We start from the raw sequence: 27,444 nt of genomic DNA on the forward strand, positions 1-27,444 counted from the left end.
CTCGGGATGTACTTACCATATGTGTCCTAATAAGGACTGGTTTTCTAGTCTTGAAGAACTAGAAGGTGGAGTTGTTTTTATGGGCAATGATAGTGCCTGTAAGACAATGGGTGTAGGTACAATCAAATTGAAGAACCATGACGGCTCAATCCAAGTTCTGACAGATGTTCGCTATGTACCCAGCTTGAAGAAAAATCTCATCTCATTAGGGGCCCTAGAATCTAAAGGGCTCACAATCACTTTGAGAGATGGATTACTAAAGGTAGTAGCTGGGGTATTGACGGTGATGAAAGGCACTAGAAGAAATAACTTGTACTATTTAAATGGAAGTACAGTTATTGGATCAACATCAACAGCTTCTGCGAAAGATGCAGATTCAGAGGCTACCAGGTTATGGCATAGGCGATTGGGACATGCTGGTGAAAAAGCTTTGCAGACTTTGGCGAAGCAAGGCTTGTTGAAAGGTGCAAATTCTTGCAAATTGGAATTCTGTGAACATTGTGTTCTGGGCAAGCAGACGAGGGTAAATTTTGGTTCAGCAATTCACAATACGAAAGGAATTCTGGACTATGTTCACAGTGATGTGTGGGGACCTACCAAAGTGGCTTCTTTGGGAGGTATGCACTATTTTGTCACTTTTCTTAATGATTATTCAAGAAAAGTATGGGTGTATCTAATGAAAAGAAAAAATGAAGTTTTGGATGCATTTCTGAAGTGGAAGAAGATGGTGGAGACTCAGACAGGTCGAAAGGTCAAACGACTTCGATCAGATAATGGTACTGAGTACAAAAATGATCCATTTCTACAAGTATGTCAAGATGAGGGCATTGTGCGACACTTCACTGTTCGAGATACACCACAGCAGAATGGGGTGGCAGAACGCATGAATCGGACTATACTGGAGAAAGTTCGATGTATGTTGTCCAATGCTGGATTGGGCAAGGAATTTTGGGCTGAGGCAGTTACATATGCGTGCCATCTAATTAACCGATTGCCATCAGCTGCAATAAATGGAAAAACTCCTATGGAGATGTGGACTGGTAAACCTGCTACTGATTATGATTCTTTACATGTTTTTGGTTCCACTGCATATTATCATGTAAAAGAATCTAAGTTAGACCCAAGAGCAAAGAAAGCATTATTCATGGGTATAACTGGTGGTGTAAAAGAATACCGTCTCTGGTGTCCTGATACAAGGAAGATTGTTTTCAGTAGAGATGTAACTTTTGATGAATCAACCATGATGAAGAACGAGGATTCACAAAAGGATGACAAAACCAGTAGTACTTTGCAGCAGGTGGAGTTTGAAAAGGTTAATGATGATCCAGCTAATATTGAAAGAACAAATGATGAAGAAGTTTCGACCCAAGAACTTCTACAGCAACAAGATTCAATTGCATATAGGAGGCCAAGAAGAGAGATTCGTAAGCCTGCTCGCTTTGACGATATGGTGGCCTATGCACTTCCAATTGCAGATGATGATGTTCCTTCCACTTACACAGAAGCAATAAGTAACTCTGATGGTGTAAAGTGGAAGCAAGCTATGAATGAAGAAATGCAGTCTCTTCATAAAAATAGGACTTGGGAGTTGGTGAGACTGCCCAAGGGAAAGAAGGCAATTGGATGCAAATGGGTATATGCAAAGAAGGAAGGATTTCCTGGTAAAAATGAAATTCGATACAAGGCTAGATTGGTAGCAAAAGGTTACGCTCAGAAAGAAGGAATAGACTACAATGAAGTGTTTTCTCCAGTTGTGAAGCATTCGTCTATTCGAATTTTGCTAGCCTTGGTTGCGCAATACGATCTTGAACTAGTTCAGCTTGATGTGAAGACAGCATTTTTACACGGTGATTTGGAAGAGGAAATCTATATGACTCAGCCTGATGGATTCAATGTTGCTGATAAAGAAAATTGGGTTTGCAAACTGACAAAGTCGCTTTATGGATTGAAACAATCTCCGAGGCAGTGGTACAAGCGATTTGATCAGTTCATGAAAGGGCAAAGGTACACAAGAAGTAAATTTGATCATTGCGTATATTTTCAGAAGCTACAAGAAGGAACTTTCATATACTTGCTCTTATATGTTGATGATATGCTAATAGCATCTAAGAGCAAAGTTGAGATTGAGAGATTGAAGACTCAACTCAATCTCGAGTTTGAGATGAAAGATCTAGGTGAAGCTAAGAAGATTCTTGGCATGGAAATATGTAGAGATAGAGCTCATGGCAGAGTTAGCTTGTCTCAGAAGCAGTATTTGAAGAAAGTACTACAGCAGTTTGGCATGAACGAGCAGACCAAACCTGTAAGTACCCCGTTGGCTTCTCATTTCAAGCTTTCTGCACAACTATCTCCTTCGACGAATACAGAACGAGAATACATGTTGCAAGTTCCGTATTCTAATGCAGTGGGTAGCTTGATGTATGCAATGGTGTGTACAAGACCCGACATTTCACAGGCAGTTAGTATAGTGAGCAGGTATATGCATAATCCTGGAAAAGGACATTGGCAAGCTGTGAAATGGATTCTACGGTATATTCAGAAGACCGTGGATGTTGGATTACTGTTCAAGCAGGATAATACACTTGGTAAAGGTGTTATTGGGTACGTTGATTCTGACTATGCCGGTGATTTGGACAAGCGAAGATCAACCACCGGTTATGTGTTTACACTTGCTGGAGGACCAATAAGTTGGAAGTCTACACTACAGTCTACAGTTGCATTGTCAACCACAGAAGCCGAGTACATGGCTGTAACAGAGGCTGTAAAGGAGGCTATTTGGTTACAAGGTATGGCTAAAACCTTGGGGTTGGTTCAGGAGCATATTAACGTGCATTGTGATAGTCAAAGTGCTATTCATTTAGCAAAGAATCAAGTCTATCATGCACGTACAAAACATATCGACGTACGATTCCATTTTGTGCGGGAAATTATTGAAGAGGGGAAAATTTGTCTTCAGAAGATCAAGACTGCAAATAATCCCGCAGATATGATGACCAAGGTGGTAACAGCAACCAAGTTCGAACATTGTTTGAACTTGATTAATATCCTGCAAGTTTAACAGTTGAAGAAGGCACTATCAAGTATTGTTGTCAAAGGCAGAAAGAATTGTGTGAAGATAAGATTATCCTAATCAAATCTTCAAGGTGGAGATTATTGGAACCCACCCATTGTTTGAAAAGTCAAAAAGGGTGGGCACCGAAAGTAGAAAGTAAAATTGGTTGGCAAGTTGGGTTAAAAGTTGGCATGGGATAATTGCAATTTTGGTCCCTAATTGTATAGGGACATTGCAAGTTGATCCTTGAACCTCAACTATAAATAGGCCTAACCATTTCTTACTTTCTTCATCCCACACTTGCCATTCTCTACTTAAGGCAATTGTTCTCTCTCCCTATTTGTAAACTTTCACTTGTATTTTTGGAGTGAAATATATTTGGTAGTGCCCGAGGACGTAGGCAAAATTTGCTGAACCTCGTTAAAATTCTAGTGTTCTTTATTTTTGTTCTGCATATTTTGCAAGTGTCATTGTAGTGATTTATTGTGCTATTAAATTACGATAGAGGGATATTCTGGCTAGGAAAGATCTGGTATGTAAGCGATCCTCGTGATCCACCTCTCTTTCCTGGGAATTGAACTTAGTGTGATTTTTCAGTACAATAATTTTACTCTTTCACACGCTTCCGCGCAACACTTTCAATGGAATACTAGAAGAGGTTCTGAACAATCCAAACAGAAAAAATAACATATTGCAACAGAAATCTCGGTACCTGGAAGACAAGGTGTTTATTCAAATCAACGGTGACTTTGTGTGCAACCATCTTCGCAACTGCTTCAAAGAAAATTTTTGTTTAGCAAAGGAATAATAAATTACTAAATCCAAAATCCGAATTCCAAGTCTGTTAATGAATAAAGCACATATGAACTACCCAAATTAAAATGTAATAGAAGATAAATTTTCCTAAAACTCATGGAAGCTGGCGAGTGAGTTCGATTGCTCGGTTACAGCCTCTAAGGAAAGGGGGCAAATTGGATGTTTAAGGCTTCTGGAAATCAAATAATGTGGATAGGGAGAGTAATATATCTGTAGAGCAAAACTGAGAGGTGTAAAAATTAAATAAATTAGCGGCGTTTATGGGGAAAACACTGCTATTGCTTTACCTTTGCGGTGTTTATCAAAAAAACACCGTTATTCCTCTACCTTTTGCGGTGTTTATCAAAAAAACACCGTTATTTCTCTACCTTTTGCGGCGTTTATGTGAAAAACGTCACTATTGCTTTATATTTTGCGGCGTTTATAGGAAAAATGCCACTAGTGGTGTATATTTGAGACATTTTCAGTCCAAACGCTATTAAAAACACCGCTAAAAGCTTAATTTGCTCTAGTGTAATTAAAGTCTATATTATTTTTAAATTTTAAAGAGTTTCTATTTTATTTTCATGATTTTTGAATATTTTAAAATTATATATTTTTAATTTTTTTTGGAAATATAAAAAATTAATTTTTAAAATTTTAGACTTTTTATGTATTTATAAAGAGTAAGGGTTAAAATTACAAAAACTATAAATATCAAGGGCTATAAAAGTTATTTTTCCTTTTCCTTTAAATGGCCTCGTCAACAAGTAACCGCAAAATTAGATGGAAGTTAGCTCAAGGGCCAAGGTTGTTAAATACAAAAAAAATACAGAGATTCAATATCTCAAAATTAAAGTATATAAATTAAATTTTAAATTTCAAAAAATACAGGGACCCTCGAAATATTTAAACCTATTGTTCTTATCGAGTTTCTTAGCTAGCAACATGGCAAACCTCAAGTCTTCGATTGACCATGACCTTGAACTTTTCTTTCTATTCGAATTAAAATGCCTTGTAAGACATAAACTATGGAGTATAGCTCGCACTTCAGCATAAACAATGTGTGACATTGCAATGTGGAGGAGCTCTTTGTCCCAACATGCATCCAACATCATGATTCTAGTAATTAAATTCTATATTTTCTTTAAATTTTAAAGAGTTTTTATTTTTTTCATAATTTTTGAATATTTTAAAATTATATATTTTTTAATTTTTAGAATTTTTATGTATTTATAAAGAGTAAGGGTTAAATTGACAAAACCTGTAAATATCAAAGGCTATAAAACTTATTTTGCCTTTTCCTTGAAATGTCCTCGTCAACTAATAACAATAAAATTGGATTAAAAAATATAGGGATTCAGTGTATAATATTAAAGTACATGGATTAAATTTTAAATTTCAAATTAAAATATTTTTTGAATGGTAAATAAAAATTCTATTTATTAATTTTTATGATAAAAAGTTGGAAATAAAATTAATAAATATTTAAATTAAAATTGATATTAAAAAAACAAGAAAAAGCTTTTAAATTTTTAAATTGATATTTCAATTATAAATGACAAAATCTGAAATAAAAAAATGGACTATAAAGTATAGTAGAGAATGTAAAAAAAATGAATATCAATAAAATAAATAAATCACAACATTATATATAAATTTTAATTTAATGCTTAATTATATAAGCAATTACCATTAATTCATATTATTTTATAATTAATTTATTGTTAATAATTAACTAAAAGAAATAAAAAGAAGGCGGCGAAGAGACCTTAATTAGTTCCTCTAGATTGTTTTCCTAATCCCACAAGAACTGGAACTCTGAACGTAAATAAATTCCCCCACCAGCTTGAGCTAACTTGCGTCTAAACAACTAGTTCAGGGTTTCTCAAATCTTGTTTTTTGGGTTCAATTCTTCTTTCTTTTTTATCAGAAACAATCCCATGGCCATCAAAAGAAAACAAGGTTCCGCTAATGCTGAAAACCTAAAAACCAGGTATGTTTTGTCTGCTTTTCTTTTCTACTTTGCCAACAAGTAACCTCAATTGAGCTCTTCTCCGTCTGTTTTTTTGTTTTATGTTAGGGACGTAAAAGCCAGAAGAATAGACGAGGAAGACCTAGCCGACAGACTCAGTGAGTTGCCGGACCATGTTATTTTGCACATCATGTCTTTTCTTCCGATTAAAGAAGCAGTTCGAACATGCCTTCTGTCAACCAGATGGAAGGATCTTTTTACTTCCATATCCAATATTGAGCTTGATGGAGTTCTAAGGAATAAGGCTTTACGTAATAGATTCATGAAATTTTCGGATGGATTTCTGTCCTTGCGTAAGGATATCAGCGTGGATAGATTTCGCCTCTGCTGTGGACCCGGAATTGATCATCGCAAGATCAATGAATGGATACTGTACGCAGTAAGGCATGGCGTTAGAGAACTTGACTTGATCTTTCAAAGTAGGTCCTTCGAAACAAGACACTTCACTGAGCTGGAATTCACGGTTTTCACTTGTAAAACACTGCTCACATTGAGATTATTCAACCTTCCAAGTCTCGTCCTGACTATTCCCACCCATTGTTGTCTGCCGAAACTCAAAGTTCTCCATCTTACTTTTCTGAAGTTCTCTGATGATGAATCCATTAGAAGGCTACTTTCCAGCTGCAATTCGCTGGAGGAATTGCTTGTTCAATCATGTGAACTCAGCAACCTAAACAAACTCAGTGTTTGCCATCCTACACTGAAGAGGCTAACCATAAATGGTGGTCATATTGACCCTATTTGTGAACTGGAGATTAACACCCCGAATCTGGTCTGCTTTGATTTCGGCTACTTCTACTGTGAAGAAACAAGGCTCTCACTCATAAACCTAAACTCTCTTTCAGAAGCACGCATTTGTATTGGATTTATAGCTAAGATGTTTTCAAACTTCTGCAATGACACTGCTTCGGCATTTGATTTGATGAGAGCACTCAGTTGTGTTCAATCATTTCATTTAACCGGTATTTGCTTAGAGGTACAAAAAAAATCCCTCTGGATTTCATCTTCTAGTAAAAAAAGAAAAAACAGTGACTAAGTGACTTTAACTATAACCAACCTTCCTTTTTCAGATTCAAGCTATTTTACAGAGCCCCAGTCTGATTCCCGAATTTCCAAACTTGACTTCTTTGAAGATGGGTGCCTGCTATGCTGGATGGGAAAACATGCTTGTTAGATGTCCATGTCTTGAAACCCTTGCTTTTGAATTGGAGGTACGAATTAAGGAATGAAATTGCATATTTACATACTATTGCAGTCTTGAACTAGTTTCATTGTAGCTATATATGTTTTGGTCTTGTTTTTCAGGACTTTGGTCCCGTAGATTGGCATACACCGAAGAAAGATCCCTCTTGTTTACAGCATCATATCAAGGCAATCAAGATTTTTGCATTGAAAAGAAAACATGTAGAGTTTCAATTGATCGGGTATCTTTTGAAGAAGGCAGGGGTTTTAGAGAGTTTGACGGTAGAGATCAAAAGCGTGACAAAGAGAGAGAAGAGAATGATGAGTAAAAATATATGTGCACTGCCAAAAGCTTCAAAGAAATGCCATATACTTATTATCTAAGTTGACATAGTAACTATACTTGTTGATTAATATCTTTAAATTTCAACTGTATTGTAGAAAAGGCTGCTATTAGAGTTCACTGATGTTGCCTGCTCATTGTCAAATGTATACGAAATTTCTCTGTACCAGTTTTGATTTTTGAAGAAATAAAATCTGGTTTGAAGGCACTTGAAAATCATTAGCTTCTGATTTTTTATATTTAGTTGTTGATGTCATGCACAGAATGACTCCTTCGAATATTGTAAAGTTTGAGGGAAGCTGTTACAAATGGCTCTGAATTTCATCCAGATGCTACACACTAAGTTGTCTACTCAAAGATTGCCACCGAATAACCTGGAAAAAATTTTGACCATGAAAGTTGTTAGCTGTCTTACAAATAAAGAAATGTGGTTGATGAGGTGAAAAATGCATGAAAGTAAGTTCCATTTATAACTGATGAATATCATGTGGTGGTTGAAAGTTTTGGTGCAATAGGCTATAATGCAGCAAGATCTGGTTTGCTACAGAAGAATTGGCTTAGTTGTTGTCCAGTCCTCTCATGAAGTCCATCTTACTCTGTCCAACCACTTTTCTTTTACATTTTTTTCTTTTTATTACTTTTCACTTAATTAATGTTTAGGTGGTTTAAGGATAATAGAAAGTTTCTAGGCAAGAGTTGAGATATTAGGTTTTACAAGTTTACAAATTTGTTTGTGGTTACTCTCTATTTCTCCAAATTTACTGGCAAATGGTGTATGTGGTAATGAGTTTGTATCCAAGACCTTCCTTTTTTTCACTTAATCCTTTACCTTGTGCATCATGCCATTGCAAACACTGTTTCTTGGGATACTGATGCTAATATACTAAAGTTTACCGCAGATAATTATTTAAACAATAAATTTTAATAAAATATTGGATTTACTACTTTCAGACCAAATTGTGGGTATATTTTTGGCGATTATTTTCTTTTTTTAGTACTGCTAAAGTTAATCGGGGTTGGGGTGTGTGATCCGTAGTCAGGGTAGTTTGGATTACATGGAGCAATGCTTGTATACTGCAAAATCTTTGGGCAGCATGGATAAATGCTTATTTACTTTAAGGGTGAAATGGAAGGTTATTTGACTATTGGGAGGACTTGTAAGGCTTGGGAAAGTAATCAGGCATAAAGTAAAAAGGCATAAACATCCTCATGTTGGTAGTTGGCAGGGCATAGAGTTTTTTCGGCAATTCAAGACATGGTTTTTGTTGATACATAAGAAGTACCAACTGTTCATGGATCGAGTTACTCAATCAAGTCCGAAGGCTCGTTCTAAATTTGAGAGAGTTTGGGCAAAAATTTTAGGTCTTTTTAAAATATGAGTTGGGCTCGAACTTGAACATTCAAGGCTCGAGTTTGGCCTAGTTCGGCCCATTTTAAGTTTATAATACTTTATATTATGTAATTTAGAACACATTAAAAAATAAATCTATACTAAATATATAATACTACTCTAATGTAAACAATAAAATAATATTAAAGATGACTATATAAAAAATTTCAATGAATAAAAAATGTATAATATTTTTAAATTTTAATATAATTTAATATAATTTTTTTAAAAAATTTTAAAAAATAATATAGGCTAGTCTAAAATGGGCTTGGGTTAATTTTTTGCAAATATGGGTGAGTTTGGGTAAAATTTTAGACCCAGATTTCAGGCCAGGCTTAGGCAAGCATAAAATATATTAATATCATCCTTAGACTCAATCCAAACTCGGCCTTGCCCAACCCATGAGCACATCTAATTAGAAGGCAAGGAAAAATTATGTGGATGTTTATGTGATAGAAGCAATGACCATAACTTTAGGCACTGTTTCATTGTTGTATTTGTCTATTTTCAAAATAAGCAAATTTTAGAACAAAAGTATTGGACTATTTGTTTTGAAAATATTTGGACAAGTTAGTGGCCGATTAAGTTCAAATTGATGATTTCATTACTAGTTCTTCAGGATCAAATTTGATTACATGCGGATCAAGTAAAGCCACTTTCTATAGTTGAAGACATTGGATTACATCAAAACTCTTATGGAATTATTATCCTATACTAATTTTTAGCTTTTCTTTATAGAAAAGTGATTGGACTATAACTCTTATGTAAGCAAAACTTAAGTAGTATATAAACTTAATTTTTTTTTAGTTTAAAATATACCAAAAGATTGAGAAAGCACAAATTTGTCAAGTCAAGAATGTTTTATGCGTGCATTGATTTGGTAAGCAACCAAGAGAATCTCTTGTATTGCAAAATTAAGCTTTCAAGGAAAAAGTTTAGTGGGAGAGTGATATTGTCTTTGTACAACAGTGAGGTGACTAAATCGATGAGAGTTAGCTTAATGTTAGAACTTAAATCATTAATTGCATTATGAGAAAGATAGTGAACCATTGCTCTGCATAAAGCCTCGTAGGCATAGACTGAAGCCGAACTGTGTAAACAATCTCGATGTTTATCTTTATGTTTCGCATGTTTGATTTCATGGTTGAAACTGTGACCACAAATTCAAGCACTATTTTAGCCACAATTTCTATTTGTAAAGAAAATACCTTCATTAGTTTTATTATTTATTTGCCAAGTGTCGTCAAGCCAATCTTGACTATGCAATGGGAAACTTAAAAGATAGAAGTCATATGTTTGTGTTACTCTAAAGAGTTGTGATGTCAAATTTTACAAATTTTTGGAGTTTGAGGAACATTCCCAAATTGGCAGGAGGGTAAAGGAAAAGTCTTCAATATTGTTTCGAATCTTCTTTTCTGTTATTTGGCAGGAGAGCAATTGAAGAGTACATGGGGATTCAGTTCCCATCCTTTGAGATCTGATAAACAATCTTGAAGTGATAGATTAAAAGGGTTGGTTTATTCTGTTAGTAGCAATCAACACCTGTGTAGGGTGTGGAGTTTCATTGATGTTTACTAGGAAGATTTTGGTTTCTTTTTTGATGAAATGAAACTACTTAAAAAGTTGTTGGTTTTTGAAAAAAAATGTGCTTCAACTTAAAGTTTCACATTGCACTCATTACTTTTTCATAAAATCGAATTTAAAATTTTATGTATAATATTTAACTCATATATGATAAATAATATTTTAAATAAATGAAAAAATAACAAAAACTTAATATAAATATGTATAAAATATTAAAATCTAAAAAAAAATACACCATACAAACAAAGAATTTTTTTCTTTAAATTGAACTAGTATAATAAATTATGAAAAAAAACAGGTGAAATGAACTAAGACATAACACAATACAAACACATTTTATTTTCTAAATTATACAAAAATATGATACAAAAAATATACAAAATAACATCAACACAAGGCATGATATATAAACATTTCAATCTTATATAAAACGGTAAAAATAATATAAATGCTCTTTTATTGGAAGTTAGATTGAATTTTGTTCTAAACTCAAAAAAATAGGCGAATTTGTCCTTATACATTAGATCAAAGAACAAGTTAATTCTTTTTGTTAAGAAATTCATCTATTTATATTTTTACAAACTAACGTGGCTAACAGAATAACTAGCGTACAATAACCAACTTTTAACAATAAAAATGGATAATTTTTTTAATAGAACGATCAATTTGATCTTTGATCTAATGTACCAAAACTAATTTACCAATTTTCTAAGTTGAGAGGACAAAATGCAATTTAACTCTTCATACAAGAAACTCCATCATATTTTTACCTATATAAAACAAATAAGTACATATTCCTATCGCAATTCACTATCTAAAATTGCCAAAAAAGAAAAAAAAACATTTGGTAAAAGACATACATTACTAAGTGATAGCCCAAATTTTAGAATCAAAATATTCGGGGACAACTTAGAAAGGAATACATTTCTTTAACATTGATATACAAATACTGTAATACACGGACCATTGCAATATGTATCATCAAATATTGTGTTTGACGAAGGAAATCTAGATGATGCGATGGGTTTCCACGATGAAGAAGATCCAATGAGAATCTCAAATTCCTTTTGAGCCTCTAAATTGAGTTGAATACCAGCAGTATTTTCCATGTTTTCTAATGCAACCTGAGCAGCTTACCGTTTCTTTTTCAACTCAATTTTTGCCTTCATTTTCGTTGCTGCACTACTACTTCCAGAAGTCTTTGCGTTTTCCTCAAGTTGCCTTTTTTCTAAATATCTTTTCTTTTCGTTGTGAATCTTCATTGGACTAACGTTTTTAACACTGTTAACTACTACTGTCTTGATCGTGTCTTGAGCCAGCATTGCAGAATGAGCTACTACTGTTGAGGAAGTTGTAAGGTCAGAATTAATTGCTCTTTCCCGTTGCTCTTTCAACTCAGCATTTGCAGCTTCCGTCTTTTCCTTGTCTTGGAGCTGTGCCCTTTTTTCCAATATTTGCTTTTCTTGTTTCATCTTCATTGGATCATCTTTCAGTACCTTCATCTTCTGCTGTGCCCTGCTAATGGTGTCTGCAAAACGGCTTTTCAGCATTGTAGCACGCCCAGCCTTGTTTGAACTAGTTGAAAATCCAGCCGCATCTGTTGCAGGATTTCAAAGCTTAGTTACAAATTAACATAAACATTCTCATTCTCTATCATATATAATATTAAATTACGATCCCCGATTTTTTCGCAACATATTATTATTACGTAAGTTGACGTTTGAATATCATTCTTTTAATCTTATTAGCTTTCAGCCATGAACGCCACTCGCTTCTAAGATTACGTAAAAATAATATTTAATCCCCGTTTTATCATCTTCTATTATATCCAAATCCAAGGGTTTCTTTTTTCTGTAAAATAATCAAAAGGATCCAAAAGTTATAGGAAACCCTACCTAGAGTTGGATGTTTCATCAGTTCTTTCAGTATTGTCGAACACTGCGGATTCAAGGTATCGTTCGCCGGTGTCTTCGGCCTCTTCTTCTGCGGCGAATCATCTTGTAGAACCACCGTCTCTGGTTCGGGCTTGAAACCTACTAAACCCTGTTTACAAAGTGGAACAGACCGGAACTGGGAAGGTTGTGTTTCAGAAAGTGCTTTAATTTTATCCCTGTTCTGCATGGTTAGTAACTCTCGAAAGCTTGTGCTTAAGGGAGAGTCTCAATCTTTCTATGTATTATTAATGATTAAATTTCGGTGATAGTATAGATTTATGCTTATTCGTAGTAGAAGAAACAAGAGAAAATAACCTATTTTAGGTTCAATTCGTCATAATGTTATATGCACAAGTCATGTGCAACTTTTCTTTTAAGTGTAATGAAAAAATAATATTTTTATTTAATATTGATAATTATATATATATTCATACCATTCCTAAAATAAATGCCCTCAAACCTACATTTCGTTGAATATTGCAACAAAGTGAGAAAAAAGTTAAAAGTTGTAAAGTCCTTCGTATTATGAATTTTTTAATTCAGTACCTTTGTTATGATTTAATTACTTAATATTTATTTTTTTCTAAATGTTTATTTTTATTTCAATTTTAATACCATCAAATAATTAAATGGATTTATGTTTAAAAATGTCATTGTGTCGCATTTATTCTATCATTTTTGTCCTTCCTTGGATGCAATTATATTAATAAATGCTTAAATTTATCACTCTATTGAAGCTCTATTTTGATTTTTTTTTTAGATTTTAATTTTGTATATTAAGTGTGTTAATTAGCACCAACTCGGTTAAGAAATGTCCTTATGTAATTAAAACAAGTTAAATTGTTTGAAGGTATTTTAGTCTTTTCATTTTAAGAAAATCAATATGGCATATGGTAATATTTGAACTCATGCCAATTGAATTAGTAAAACCTTAAATTTACCGCTAGTTATTTTAATATGCACAAGTTATTATTTCCATTAATTGTATATATTAATAATGTTGTTGATTGAATTGGTGTCACAAGTCAACTTAATTGTAGTGTATTTAGTATTATTTATCTGGTGTATTTATGTGTTCAAATTTCATTTTACTTACTATTCAATCTATTTTTTTATTTTAATATCGTACATATTTCATGAGTTATTATGATTAATTAGTTTCAAACCATATGTTTTAGTATGTATTGTATGTTATTTTTGCTCTAAATCTATAGTTTCCACACGCATACATGTGTGATAAGGATTTTTAGTTTTTATTTAGGTCCCTGACCGAGTTAGTGTCATGAGTCAATCGGGTACCAACTCTATTAGGGAAATTACAGAAATGTTCCATAATTAAACTAAGTTACATTATTTAAGGGTACTTTAATCTACTTATTTATAAAAAGATAAAAAAAATCAATAGAGAGATTTAAACTCACACCAATTGCATAAGAAAAGGCTTAAATTGACAGGTAATTGGATCCAATTGAACATTGATGGCGCTATTCGGGCGAATTCAAGTTCTACTGTTGCAAGGGGAGTTGTGTGACCGGAGTGAGAAATGGATTTTAGGATACAATCGGTTTTGGGGGGTTTGTTCAGTCTTGGAGGCTAAATTATAGGATTTTTTTGATGACTTGGCTCTTCTATTGGATCGGGGCCATGACAGGGTTTTGATTAATATAGATAGTATGGAGGTTGTTCAGGCTATTCCAGGTAATCCCTTTAGGGACTCGAACTCAGCTTTGTCAAACGAATCCACCCATTGTTGGCAAGGGTAGTGCAATGGCGTATCCAAGATGTTTCCAAAAAAGACAATAAAGTTGCTGATTATCTTACAAAAATGGTTCGTAACAATGAGGACGCTTTACAATTGTTTCAACAACCTCCAAGAGGGGTTTTAGTTTAAGGTTATTTGATTTGTATGTTATGTTTTCTTATCACCAAAAAAACCATTATACTATATATTATACAAACACTCATGGGATCAATGATTATTATAGGTAAAAAAATCTAAGAAGAACACATAGCCCACAAGAATTTAATCTTTGTTATGAACTCCCACTGAATTACAATGATTTTAGCATCATTGACATTCGATTTGAATGGATTTGATTACACCATTGTAGAGCAATATGTGAATATTCAATCTGCTGATGAACAATGTACCAAAGAATCCAGCAGTAAGTGCTGCTGCTCTATGATTTGGGATACCGTTCCTGTAATACCAATTATTTGCCCTGCCCAATCAATAATAAAATACAATAGCAGGCCAATAAAATTAAAACCCAATAGCCAATTTCAACCCTAGTCCAACAGAAAATGCCCCAAAACACCAGCAAGAAGCCTAGGCGCAGCAGCTCCCACACGCACGCCGCAACAGCGCCCGCACACCGTGTTTGTCGCTCCGCGCCCGTCGCGCGCACTCCACGGTCACCAAACCTGCGAAAAAGGGGGCACAAGCACAGCAAATAACAGAAAGAAGTGGGGTTTTTGATTTTTTTTCAGATTTTTAGTTTTAATCGGCTATATAAAGTCGATGAAAGTCTGTAACAAAGGGGGAGGGATTTTTTTCGGTGTAAAATATATTCGAAAACAGAGAGAATATTGAGAATACAAAGAATATTTTCAAAAGGTGATTTTATTTTTTCCGATTTTTCTTTGATTTTACTGTTTTTTTATTATTATTTTGCTATCTTCTTCTTTTCTTTCTCCTTTTAAAAAATAATAATAAACAAAACGAAAAGGATAAGCAAAGGAGGACTTACTATCGTGAGGGTCGTCGGGAGACCTCTCCGTTTTGTCGTTATCGGAGTGACAGGAGTCTGAAATGGCATAGAGGGAGAGGAGCTGCGGCAATTTCAAAAGTGGCAGAGGAGAGTTATTTTTAGGGTTTGAAATGGGTTTTACTGGCGGCAAATGAAATGGATTTTAACTTTTAAACATTGATGGGTTATTTTCGTTTTTAATCCTTTCATGTTTCCCATCATTTCAAAACCATTGTTTTTATCGTTTTCAAATTTTTCCATGACATATTAAATCTGTTCTATTTTAATCCCATGCTGCACAACGTTTTGGAAGGGAGGGATTAATTTCCCTTCTGGCCCTCCATGTTGCACGCATTTTTCGAATTCATCCTCTGCTTTAATTTGATTTTGTGTTTTAATTCTGTTTTGATTCAAATTTAGTCCATTGTATTTGCTTTTACAAATTAGATTATATATTAGTTTGTAATATTGTTCTTGTTATTAAGTTGCTGTTATTTTTGTTATTATATTATATATTACTATTATTATTATTATTATTATTATACATATATACACGCATATGTTTGTATTTTATATATGTATATATATTTTAAATGTTTTTAAAATACGTGTACATATTTTATATATTTTATTACTATATTATCTTCTTAGTTTTTTATATATAGTTTATATATGTATATAAATTTACATTTTATAATACATATACATTTTTCCATTTTATAATTCATACATATTTTCACATACATGTATATATTTTCGTAGTTTATTTATATATTATATATATTGTTTTGTTTTTCTTTGTAAATATATATATGCGTATTTTTATACTTTTATTTTGTTTTCAACACATGTATTTGTATTTGTTTTATTTGATATATTCCATTCTCTCTTTTTAGATGTATGCTGGTATGTGTGTTTGATATATGTGTACATATGTTTGCAACTTTACTGATATATTATATTTGTATATATATATTTGCGAATATTTATTCGTATATGCTGTAAATTAAAGGATCTGTATCATATTGTATAATAACTTTAACATACCCTTTTGAAAATATTTTTTGGTTTTAACCATTCATCAAGGTTATTTTCTTGATTTAAAGGTTTTTTTTTGAATAAAAGCATTATTTGAGGTTTGGGATTTTCAAGGAAAATTGAGCCCTAACGTATTGGGTTCTGATTTTCTTTGTCAATCTTAAATGACCGAGAATATTCTTTATTCAAAATGCATTAGTATAAAATCATTTTTGGGAGCTTAACTTGTTGTGCCCTAACGTATTGGGTGTGGCCTGTTACTTTCTCGAAATGAAGATTTTCGCATAAAATAAAAGTGATATTCAAAGTTCAGGGATTATGAGGAATCGTACCCTAACGTATTGGGACCCGATTTCTTTACATGACTTGAACAATTGGTTATCCTTTTGCAAATTTCATCATTCAAGCTTATTTTTAATTTTTTTTTAACTTTCGACACTAAGACATCAAATAATCAATTTGGTACCGATTTTGGGCGTTACGATGGTGCTAACCCTTCCTCGTGCGTAACTGACTCCCGGACTCGTTTTCTCAAAATTCATAGGCCAAAATATTTTTTTAAGGTGGGCCGATCACACCTTAATAAAAGGATCGGTGGTGACTCCAGTTTTATTTTTTTTTAAAGTCGACAACTAAGTTTTTGTTTTCAAAAAACGGTTTCGACAGCTTGGCGACTCCGCCGGGGACACTAGAGAGTCGAGCCATGAATTGATTATGTTTTGTCTTTTTGTCGAAAATCAAAAGTTTTTAAAAAAATCATGATTTCCCTTCGCATTCATTGATCTTTTATCATGGAATGTCGGCTACTTTGCATTTACATTTGCATTTTTACATTGCATGGTCCGTTTTACCCCTTTAAGTGGGAGCGAGAAACTAGTCCTTCGTGAGGTTTTCACCTCCGTGCAGGGTAGTGGACCGCTTCCGGGATACATCCGTACCTATGTCTTCGTGAGATTTTCATCTCCGTGCAGCCATAGGGAAATGTATCCCCCTGAACCGAACTCGATCTATATGAGCCTATAATGGGTGAAGATCGAGGAATCTGCTGGTTCGGGTACCTTTACCTTAGAAGCCAAACCGCATATAGTGAACTTTAGGAACTTACCCTAGGTAGAATTACTCTAAACCTTAGTAGATACCTGACTAGGAGTTTTTATTATTTCTTGATTGTATTGGATTTAATGTTTATACCCGATACTAACTCGTTTTGTTTTGTTTTGGTTATGATTGCATTGTATTTGCATTGTAGAAAAGAGATGTTGATTCAAGTTTGATTACTAGTTTAGAAAGCCTATCATAAGAAAACGGGTTTCTTGATAAAATGGAAAATAGTACGGTAGCCTGAATATATTCCAAGAAATACAAGAAGGGCGATGGAAGAATTCGTGACTTTACTTTAAGGCCCGAGGATTCAAGATGATTTGTCTAAGAGCTTTCAACATTCCAAATTTCTTAAAGAAGCTAATGAGCATTACGAGGATAGGCAGACAACGGATTGCGACCAGAATCAAGCAGAAGGAGCTAGCAGTGACATCCATTGGAAGTTCGCGAGGTTTATCTTAACATCCGGATGAAAAAGGAGAAGATGTCTTCGCTTCGAGTATGAGGGCAAAGCCGTATATATATCCGCTTAATGTAAAGAAATTTGTCCTCTAGTAAGGTTTTCTAAATGGAATTGAATCAAAATCAACGTCTCTTTATGCATTCATTTCATGCATTCGCATTTCATTACATCATATGCATCAAAGATTATTCAAAGATCCTAATTAACTAAAATCATTGCTCAGTTAACCTGGAATCCAACCAACCAACCCAACACCGATACGGCACTTGAGCAAAGACAAAAGATATGGATCAGAGATTAGAAAAGCTCGAACAGTACCAGAAGGAGATGCAAGACCGGCTTCAGCTACAAATGCAGGAGCGGTTAGACAAGATGAAACAAGAGATGTCTGAGAAGATGCGAGAATCCCAAGAAGATATAGTGGCAAAGTTAACCCAACTGATAACTAAGGGAAGTGATAAAGGAAAGGGCCCCATGGCAAATGTCGATGAGGGAAATGATGATGAACCTTTCTATCCTCCAGGTCTTACCCCTCCACATGTGCGAACTCAAGCTGAATACCCGCGCAAATCTACTGTCACCATCATGCCGCAGCAGTTTCAGGCTGGTGTTTCGAACTCTCAGGCTGGACCGGGTTCTAATCTCGAAAATAACCCTGTTAACTCTGTTATTCCTGACTTTGATGAAGTGGTTGAGAAGGAAAGAATGAAGGAGGAGCTACCGAAATAGTTAGAGGAAAGGTGTAGGTGGCTAGAGGAGAAATTCAAGGCGATGGAAGTCACTGAAAGCTATCGCGGGATTGACGCTAAAGAGCTAAGTTTAGTTCCAGGTTTGGTACTCCCTCACAAGTTTAAGATGCCAGAATTCGAGAAGTACAATGGGACAACTTGCCCAGAAGCTCATATCGCCATGTTCTGCAAACGAATAGCGGGATATGTTAACAACGACCAACTCCTGATACATTGTTTCCAAGACAGCCTTGTAGGGGCAGCATCCAAATGGTACAATCAGTTGAGTCGTGCCACGATTGGTTCATGGAGGGACCTGGCACAATCGTTCATGAAACAATATAGTCATGTGACAGACATGGCTCCTGATAGAATCACCCTTCAAAACATGGAGAAGAAGCCAAGTGAAAGCTTCAGGCAGTACGCACAGAGATGGAGGGAGGTTGCGGTCTAAGTTCAGCCACCGCTCTTAGAGAAAGAAATAACCATGCTGTTCATTAACACACTGAAGGCACCATTCATTACACATATGTTAGGGAGTGCCACAAAAAGCTTTCCCGACATAATCATGAATGGCGAGATGATCGAAAATGCCATAAAAAATGGAAAGATCGATGTTGGAGAGAGTAACAAGAGGTCAGTCTCAAGGAGAAGAGAAGATGAGGTGAACAACATGAGTTACTCTAAATCAGTTACTGTAAGTCAGCCAAGAAAGGTGGCTGCTAACCAGCAAGGTTCATCGAGACAAGAAGCTGGTACAGGACAAAACACAGAGAGGCCCCGATTCACGCCAATTCCAGTACCATATAGGAAACTGTATCAAAATCTGTTTGATGCTCATGTTGTTTCTCATTTTCCTGTGAAGCCTCTACAACCTCCGTATCCCAAATGGTATGATGCGAACGCGCAATGTGAATACCATGCGGGAATTACGGGACACTCGATTGAGAATTGCACTGCCTTCAAGAAGCAAGTTGAAAGACTCATCGACATGGGTGTTGTCAAGTTTGGTGACTCATCAAGTGCCGAAAATCCATTACCCAATCATGATTGATAATGGAGGGAATGCAATGCTTTCTGGTCAGATATTCGCCTGGGAGGTGTTAAAAATAATGGGACTGCAGAGGAAACCCCTATATTATTTAGAGTCTGTTAAAGTAATGTTCAGAACACATTTGTTGCTTTTAGCCTAGAAGCAATGAGAACTCCTTTGTGAAATAGTCTCATGTCTGAACATTATTATTTTTAATGAATACATTATTGCAATCATCTTTGAGCAAATGTTCTTTCAGTCTTTACGTTTTCTTCATTCTATTGGATTTCTCCTGCCAAATCATTCATTCGTTCATTCATATTACTCATACATTCTTTTTTATATTTTTTGGTACCCACTATGGGTCCCCAAATATCAATGACATGAATGACACTGCTACAGATTTAGAATCTCCTTTTGAGTGAGACATGTGTTTAGAGGGATCTCACAACTTTGAAGATGACATGGATCGTAGCTTATTTCTGGACTTATTAAGGATGGTAGAGCAGGAAGAAAATTTTACCTCATGAGGAGACAATAGAAACTGTGACCTTGAGGGAACATGCATGACCGAAAAAGCAATACGTTGTTGGTTTACTTCAAGCATTCAAAGATGCCTTCGCATGGTGATACCAGGATGTACCCGGTTTAAGCGCCGTCATTGCAATCTGAACAACAGCACGATATCAGAAATTTGCAGTATGTTCAAGGTGAATATCATGAATGGTGCAATGAAAACTCTACCGGGGCAATGCCACTCTTTCCAGTTTATCGCGTTTTTTTATTGAAGTTGAAATTCTTTCTCTTCGAGTTTTGGCTGAGCTGAAGTAGGATGAAGATCCAATCCCGATACGACTAGTTAAACCTAGTTGAAGAAAAAGGCTAGAAACTATTCATCAAGGTCAGATATACCAAGAAATGAATGATGCGAGCCTATAGCAAAAGGTTTGTCCTAGAGAATTCCACGATGGCGACCTAATACTGAAGAAGCTCCTCACTCTACAAAAAAAATATAACGGATGCCAAATTAGGAAAAACCTTATGTTATAGAGAAGGTCTTTTCCAAAGGAGCTTTAATTTTGAGTAAGATGGATGATAAACCTGCAAAGTCCTGTAAACTCAGATTCAGTCAGGAAATACTTTGCTTAAAGAAAGAGAGGACTAAGGTAAAAACCCGCAAAGGGCAGTTTGAGTCTCAAAAAAAAAGAAAAAAGAAAAAAGAAAAAAGAAGTGATGAAAATGAAAATGAAAAAGTAAAAATAGAGAGGCTAAGGTGAAAACTCGCAAAGGGCACCTTAGACCAAAGGGGATTTGAGTTGAAAACCCAAAAAGGGCGGCTCAAATATTGATCAGAATGGGGCATGAAGTAATCAGAGCAGCTCAAATACTGATCAGAATGGGATATGCAGCGGTCTTGCTATACCAGAATCAGCAGGAAAGGGTATGCGACATCTTGGGGCATCGGTAGAGTATAGTAGATCTCCTAAACACATGTCAAACCCAGAAAGGTCTTCAGCAAGTTTGTACAGAGAAGTTCAAGCTACGATATCTGGGGCACCTAATCCTTATACCATTTTTGTTATTCTTGGAACACTTCATTCATTTCCAAGATACACATTTCTAAATCCATTTCTTTGTCATTTATCTTTATTATCTTTAACAACTTATTCATTTCAAGCTATGCTCAAAACCAACTCTATTCTTATCCATAATCTTTTTTGCAAGCATGTTGCATTAGAATAATGATTAATGGACTAATAAGACTTTCACAAGGGAAGTTTTGCATATTACTCTAAAAGCTTCTAAATAATATAGGAACCTCAAACAGGACTATTGTTTAGAACGCACCAGGTTGGAAATCTGATAAGGAAAAGTCTAAATTCAGACTATCCCTTTGAGTTTTTACTGTCTAAAACATCGATTGAACAATACGGCAAGATGTCGTGTTGGTGACAAAGCTTCAATGAACAAGCAAGCAATGATCACCGAATAATAAGAAGAAGTTGTTCTTGGAGAAGATTTCTTCATTTGTGCATGAGCATTTGGTGCATCACCCTAGGAATGGTGTAAAAAACCAAAAAGTTTCATATCATGTATCCTTGAATTATGATAATAGAGGATTGAGAAAAGGCCAAATCTTTTACTCTTGGGTTACAACGGGAAAAGATGGTACAAATTTTGCATCCCAGTGGATCAAACTTGGAGGTTTACAGTGGGGGGCAATCTGGTCAAGTGCTTATTGGGTTCGCCAACCGAGCATAAAGGCGCTATAGTACATTAAGCGATAGGACCTTAATAAACTTGGAGTAATAATAACTCAAGCGTTAAAATATCATTTTTATGACATTCTGCATTCATTCAAATGTCATTCATACATGTCTAGTTAGGAGCATTGGATTTATTATGATCATGACATCCTAATAACTAGGCATAATTAGGTTCATAAAGTGAATCATACAGGTCATGTTCCCCAGAGAACAGATCGGTGAAATCATAAAGTCTTATCTCCCTGAGCAACAACGGAGCAGGCTGAAAAGAAAAGCAGATCTTGTCTTCATGTACTGGCGTGAAGTAGATCAAAGATACCAGATCTTGTCTTCCCATACTGGTGGTGAAGTAGATCGAAAAAGTAGATCTTGTCTTCATGTACTGGCGTGAAGTAGATCAAAGATACCAGATCTTGTCTTCCCATACTAATGGCGAAGCAAATCGGAAAAAGCGGATCTTGTCTTCATGTACTGGCGTGAAGTAGATCAAAGATAACAGATCTTGTCTTCCCATACTGGTGGCGAAGTAGATCGAAGAAAACAGATCTTATCTTCATGTACTGGCGTGAAGTAGATCAAAGATAGCAGATCTTGTCTTCCCATACTGGTGGCGAAGTAGATCGAAGAAAACAGATCTTGTCTTCATGTACTGGCGTGAAGTAGATCAAAGATAGCAGATTTTGTCTTCCCATATTGGTGGCGAAGTAGATCGAAGAAAATAGATCTTGTCTTCATGTACTGGCGTGAAGTAGATCAAAGATAGCAGATCTTGCTTTCCCATACTGGCGGCGAAGCAGATCGAAGAAAGCAGATCTTGTCTTCATGTACTGGCGTGAAGTAGATCAAAGATACTAGATCTTGTCTTCCCATATTGGTGGCGAAGCAGATCGAAGAAAACAAATCTTGTCTCCATGTATCGGCGTGAAGTAGATCAAATACAACAGATATTGTCTCCCCATACTGGTGGTGGAGTAGGTCGAAGAAAACAGATCGTGTCTTCATGTACTGACGTGAAGTAGATCAAAGATAGTAGGTCCTGTCCTCCTATATTGGTAGCGAAGTGGATCGAATATACATATTTCATCTTCCCATACTGGCGGCGAAGTAGATTGAAGATTACAGATCTTGCCTCCCTAAGTAGTAGTGAAGCAGATCGAAGATGGCGGATTTTACCTCCCTGAAGTTGCAGTGGAGTACATTGAGGCCAGTAATTCTTACTTCCTTAGCAGTGCAGTGGAACAGATTGAAGCTACGACGGCGGATCTGGTTTCCCCGACATTGCAGTTGAACAAATTGAAGTTTACAGATCTTATCTCCCTAAACAGTAGTGGAGCAGATCGAAGATGGCGGATTTTACCTCCCTGAGGTTACAGTGGAGTACATTGAAGCCAGTAATTCTATCTCCCTGGGTAGCAGTGGAATAGATTGAAAATTACAGATCTTATCTCCCTAAGCAGTAGTGGAGCAGATCGAAGATGGCAGATTTTACCTCCCTGAAGTTGCATTGGAGCAGATTAAAATCAATAATCCTATCTCCTTGAAGTTGCAATGGAGTGGATTAAAACCACAGATCTCATCTCTTTGAAGTTGCAGCAGAGCAGATCGCATCAGATTTATTTTGTAGCAGAACAAGTTGAAGCTATAAGTCTTATCTTCCTAAAGTTGCAGTGGAGCAGATTAAAGATAGCAAATTTTGTTCTTGTGAGAAGTTACAATGTACGAATCATATCTCTCTGACATTGCAGTAGAGTAGATTGAAACACCAGTTCCTATACCTCTAAAGATGCAGTAGGAAGGAACGAGACTACTAATGCTAAGGTCCATACGGCCAGGCAAAAATTGGTCTTTTTAAGTCTTTGCTCCATTCTCGTAACACGATAACGAGCAAAGAGGGGCAGCTGTAATACCAATTATTTGCCCTGCCCAATCAATAATAAAATACAATAGCAGGCCCAATAAAATTAAAACCCAATAGCCAATTTCAACCCTAGTCCAACAGAAAATGGCCCAAAACACCAGCAAGAAGCCTAGGCACAGCAGCTCCCACACGCACGCCGCAACAACGCCCGCACACCGTGTTTGTCGCTCCGCGCCCGTCGCGCGCACTCCACGGTCACCAAACCTGCGAAAAAGGGGGGCACAAGCACAGCAAATAACAGAAAGAAGTGGGGTTTTTGATTTTTTTTCAGATTTTTAGTTTTAATCGGCTATATAAAGTCGATGAAAGTCTGTAACAAAGGGGGAGGGATTTTTTTCGGTGTAAAATATATTCGAAAACAGAGAGAATATTGAGAATACAAAGAATATTTTTCAAAAGGTGATTTTATTTTTTCCGATTTTTCTTTGATTTTACTGTTTTTTTATTATTATTTTGCTATCTTCTTCTTTTCTTTCTCCTTTTAAAAATAATAATAAACAAAACGAAAAGGATAAGCAAAGGAGGACTTACTATCGTGAGGGTCGTCGGGAGACCTCTCCGTTTTGTCGTTATCGGAGTGACAGGAGTCTGAAATGGCATAGAGGGAGAGGAGCTGCGGCAATTTCAAAAGTGGCAGAGGAGAGTTATTTTTAGGGTTTGAAATGGGTTTTATTGGCTGCAAATGAAATGGATTTTAACTTTTAAACATTGATGGGTTATTTTCGTTTTTAATCCTTTCATGTTTCCCATCATTTCAAAACCATTGTTTTTATCGTTTTCAAATTTTTCCATGACATATTAAATATGTTCTATTTTAATCCCATGCTGCACAACGTTTTGGAAGGGAGGGATTAATTTCCCTTCTGGCCCTCCATGTTGCACGCATTTTGCGAATTCATCCTCTGCTTTAATTTGATTTTGTGTTTTAATTCTGTTTTGATTCAAATTTAGTCCATTGTATTTGCTTTTACAAATTAGATTATATATTAGTTTGTAATATTGTTCTTGTTATTAAGTTGCTGTTATTTTTGTTATTATATTATATATTACTATTATTATTATTATTATACATATATACACGCATATGTTTGTATTTTATATATGTATATATATTTTAAATGTTTTTAAAATACGTGTACATATTTTATATATTTTATTACTATATTATCTTCTTAGTTTTTTATATATAGTTTATATATGTATATAAATTTACATTTTATAGTACATATACATTTTTCCATTTTATAATTCATCATATTTTCACATACATGTATATATTTTCGTAGTTTATTTATATATTATATATATTGTTTTGTTTTTCTTTGTAAATATATATATGCGTATTTTTATACTTTTATTTTGTTTTCAACACATGTATTTGTATTTGTTTTATTTGATATATTCCATTCTCTCTTTTTAGATGTATGCTGGTATGTGTGTTTGATATATGTGTACATATGTTTGCAACTTTACTGATATATTGTATTTGTATATATATATTTGCGAATATTTATTCGTATATGCTGTAAATTAAAGGATCTGTATCATATTGTATAATAACTTTAACATACCCTTTTGAAAATATTTTTTGGTTTTAACCATTCATCAAGGTTATTTTCTTGATTTAAAGGTTTTTTTTTGAATAAAAGCATTATTTGAGGTTTGGGATTTTCAAGGGAAATTGAGCCCTAACGTATTGGGTTCTGATTTTCTTTGTCAATCTTAAATGACCGAGAATATTCTTTATTCAAAATGCATTAGTATAAAAATCATTTTTGGGAACTTAACTTGTTGTGCCCTAACGTATTGGGTGTGGCCTGTTACTTTCTCGAAATGAAGATTTTCGCATAAAATAAAAGTGATATTCAAAGTTCGGGGATTATGAGGAATCGTACCCTAACGTATTGGGACCCGATTTCTTTACATGACTTGAACAATTGGTTATCCTTTTGCAAATTTCATCATTCAAGCTTATTTTTAAATTTTTTTTAACTTTCGACACTAAGACATCAAATAATCAATTTGGTACCGATTTTGGGCGTTACGATGGTGCTAACCCTTCCTCGTGCGTAACTGACTCCCAGACTCGTTTTCTCAAAATTCGTAGGCCAAAATATTTTTTTAAGGTAGGCCGATCACACCTTAATAAAAGGATCGGTGGCGACTCCAGTTTTATTTTTTTTTAAAAAGTCGACAACTAAGTTTTTGTTTTCAAAAAACGGTTTCGACAGTTCCAATGTGACTTACTATACATCAACGGTGTTCCATGATTACAAAATGACCAAAACAACCAAACATAATATGATATTTTTATGATTGAGTGAAACATTGAATATCAATGACAGAAGACAAATCAAAACTACAAAATAATAAAGATCCTATTATCATGCAAAGCAGTTGCTGCTATCTGAACCCAACAATAAGGGCTACTCAAAATCAAACCCACTACATTCAACGAACAGTTCTAACACTGTTACATAAACCAAAAATGGAAGAGAGAAATACAGAAATAGCAGACAATGAATAATTCTAACCATAACACCATATCGCATTTAATTTCTCCAAAGTGCCACACAAAACCAAACAGTTCCAATCATAACATAAGAAATACTAGTGTACGACGACTTCACATTTCTTTGAATTCCTTGGTAACCTCAATAGTTTTTTCAAGATGCACAATTCATGATACGAGCCAAGGAGGTGACACTCAAGGGGTTGTTTTTTCTAGTGGTCCAATCACTCGAAGCAAGGCACGACAATTAAAATCAAAGATGAATGCTTTTGTCCAAGACTTTGTTGCTACAAATTTAATTCATCATGTTCGTGACATTGACAAATACGGGAATGCAATTCACTGGACCATCTTGGAATAGTGAAAGCCCATAAATTGGTGGATTAATCTTTTATGTATCTTATTATTATTATTTACTTAATTCTCATTGGTTGGGACACATCATTTATGAGTTAAGTAATTTTATTGGTTAGGTTATTATTTATTTATTTTCTTAGATAATTTTAAAGAGTTATATTAGGATTCAATTACTCTTTAAAGAGTTTTTATTAGGATTCAATTACTCTTGTAATTTGCCTATAAATAGACTTGTTTTCTACACATTTGGGGAGAATAAAAAGAGAGTATTTGTTTTCTTCCAAATTTGTGTGAGGTAAATTTTTGAGAGTAGAGTGATTCTTCTCTTGCTGTTTAGTTTGGAGTTTGTTACTTTCGAGGGTATTTCAGAGTTACAAATATTCAAATTTCTTTCCCGTTCATCGGTGTTTCTAGAGGTTCTTCTTCTAGGGGTTTCGTAGGGAGCCGCTCAATCATTGGCGTTTTTGGTTACAAGTTAACCAAGGGTTCCATAGGGCAAATCTATCCTTTTATTATTATTATTATTATTTAACTAATTTTATTTATTCTCGTTTTATTTCTAATTTGTGTTTCTCTTGTGTCTAGATCCGGGGTTTCCGCATCAGTTGGTATCAAAGTGTTCATGTAAACTAAATACCCTCGAAAGAAATTTGAATATTTGTAACTCCGAAATACCCTCGAAAGTAACAAACTCCAAACTAAATAGCAAGAGAAGAATCACTCTACTCTCAAAAAAATTGCCTCACACAAATTTGGAAGAAAACCAATACTCTTTTTCTTATCTCCCCTCAATGTATAGAAAGCAAGCCTATTTATAGGCAAAATACAAGAGTAATTGAACCCTAATAAAACTCTTTAAAATTATCTAAGAAAATAAATAAATAAATAAATAACCTAACCAATAAAATTACTTAACTCATAAGTGATATGTCCCAACCAATGAGAATTAAATAAATAATAAT

At 34.7% G+C, this 27,444-nt stretch overlaps 1 protein-coding gene and 2 long non-coding RNA genes across 3 annotated transcripts; 2 read left to right on the forward strand and 1 right to left on the reverse strand.

Moving 5' to 3' along the window:
• The first annotated feature begins 5,666 nt into the window (after window positions 1-5,666).
• On the forward strand, window positions 5,667-7,620 carry LOC107919205 (F-box/LRR-repeat protein At3g59190). The gene is made up of 4 exons (XM_041109056.1): window positions 5,667-5,843; window positions 5,931-6,858; window positions 6,953-7,093; window positions 7,188-7,620. Exons 1-4 carry the CDS (start codon window positions 5,791-5,793, stop codon window positions 7,446-7,448), a joined length of 1,383 nt encoding a protein of 460 aa, XP_040964990.1. The 5' UTR covers window positions 5,667-5,790; the 3' UTR covers window positions 7,449-7,620.
• Window positions 7,621-14,324: 6,704 nt separating this feature from the next.
• On the reverse strand, window positions 14,325-15,588 carry LOC107918968 (uncharacterized). The gene is made up of 2 exons (XR_001690320.2): window positions 15,066-15,588; window positions 14,325-14,739 (listed from the first exon to the last, which is right to left on the reverse strand). It is a non-coding gene; the product is annotated as an uncharacterized lncRNA (long non-coding RNA).
• LOC121225114 (uncharacterized) lies at window positions 14,739-17,793 on the forward strand. The gene is made up of 2 exons (XR_005922970.1): window positions 14,739-14,932; window positions 17,353-17,793. It is a non-coding gene; the product is annotated as an uncharacterized lncRNA (long non-coding RNA).
• Window positions 17,794-27,444: the final 9,651 nt, after the last annotated feature.

The sequence above is a fragment of the Gossypium hirsutum genome, chromosome D13, assembly GCF_007990345.1.
Source record: "Gossypium hirsutum isolate 1008001.06 chromosome D13, Gossypium_hirsutum_v2.1, whole genome shotgun sequence".
Lineage (NCBI taxonomy): Eukaryota > Viridiplantae > Streptophyta > Magnoliopsida > Malvales > Malvaceae > Gossypium > Gossypium hirsutum.

Excerpts from the sequence above, each read along its gene's own strand:
- LOC107919205 (XM_041109056.1), top strand. The coding sequence starts at position 5,791 with ATGGCCATCAAAAGAAAACAAGGTTCCGCTAATGCTGAAAACCTAAAA. Across the intron at positions 5,844-5,930 it reads GCTGAAAACCTAAAAACCAG|GGACGTAAAAGCCAGAAGAA; the intron begins GTATGTTTTGTC and ends GTTTTATGTTAG. Across the intron at positions 7,094-7,187 it reads CCCTTGCTTTTGAATTGGAG|GACTTTGGTCCCGTAGATTG; the intron begins GTACGAATTAAG and ends CTTGTTTTTCAG.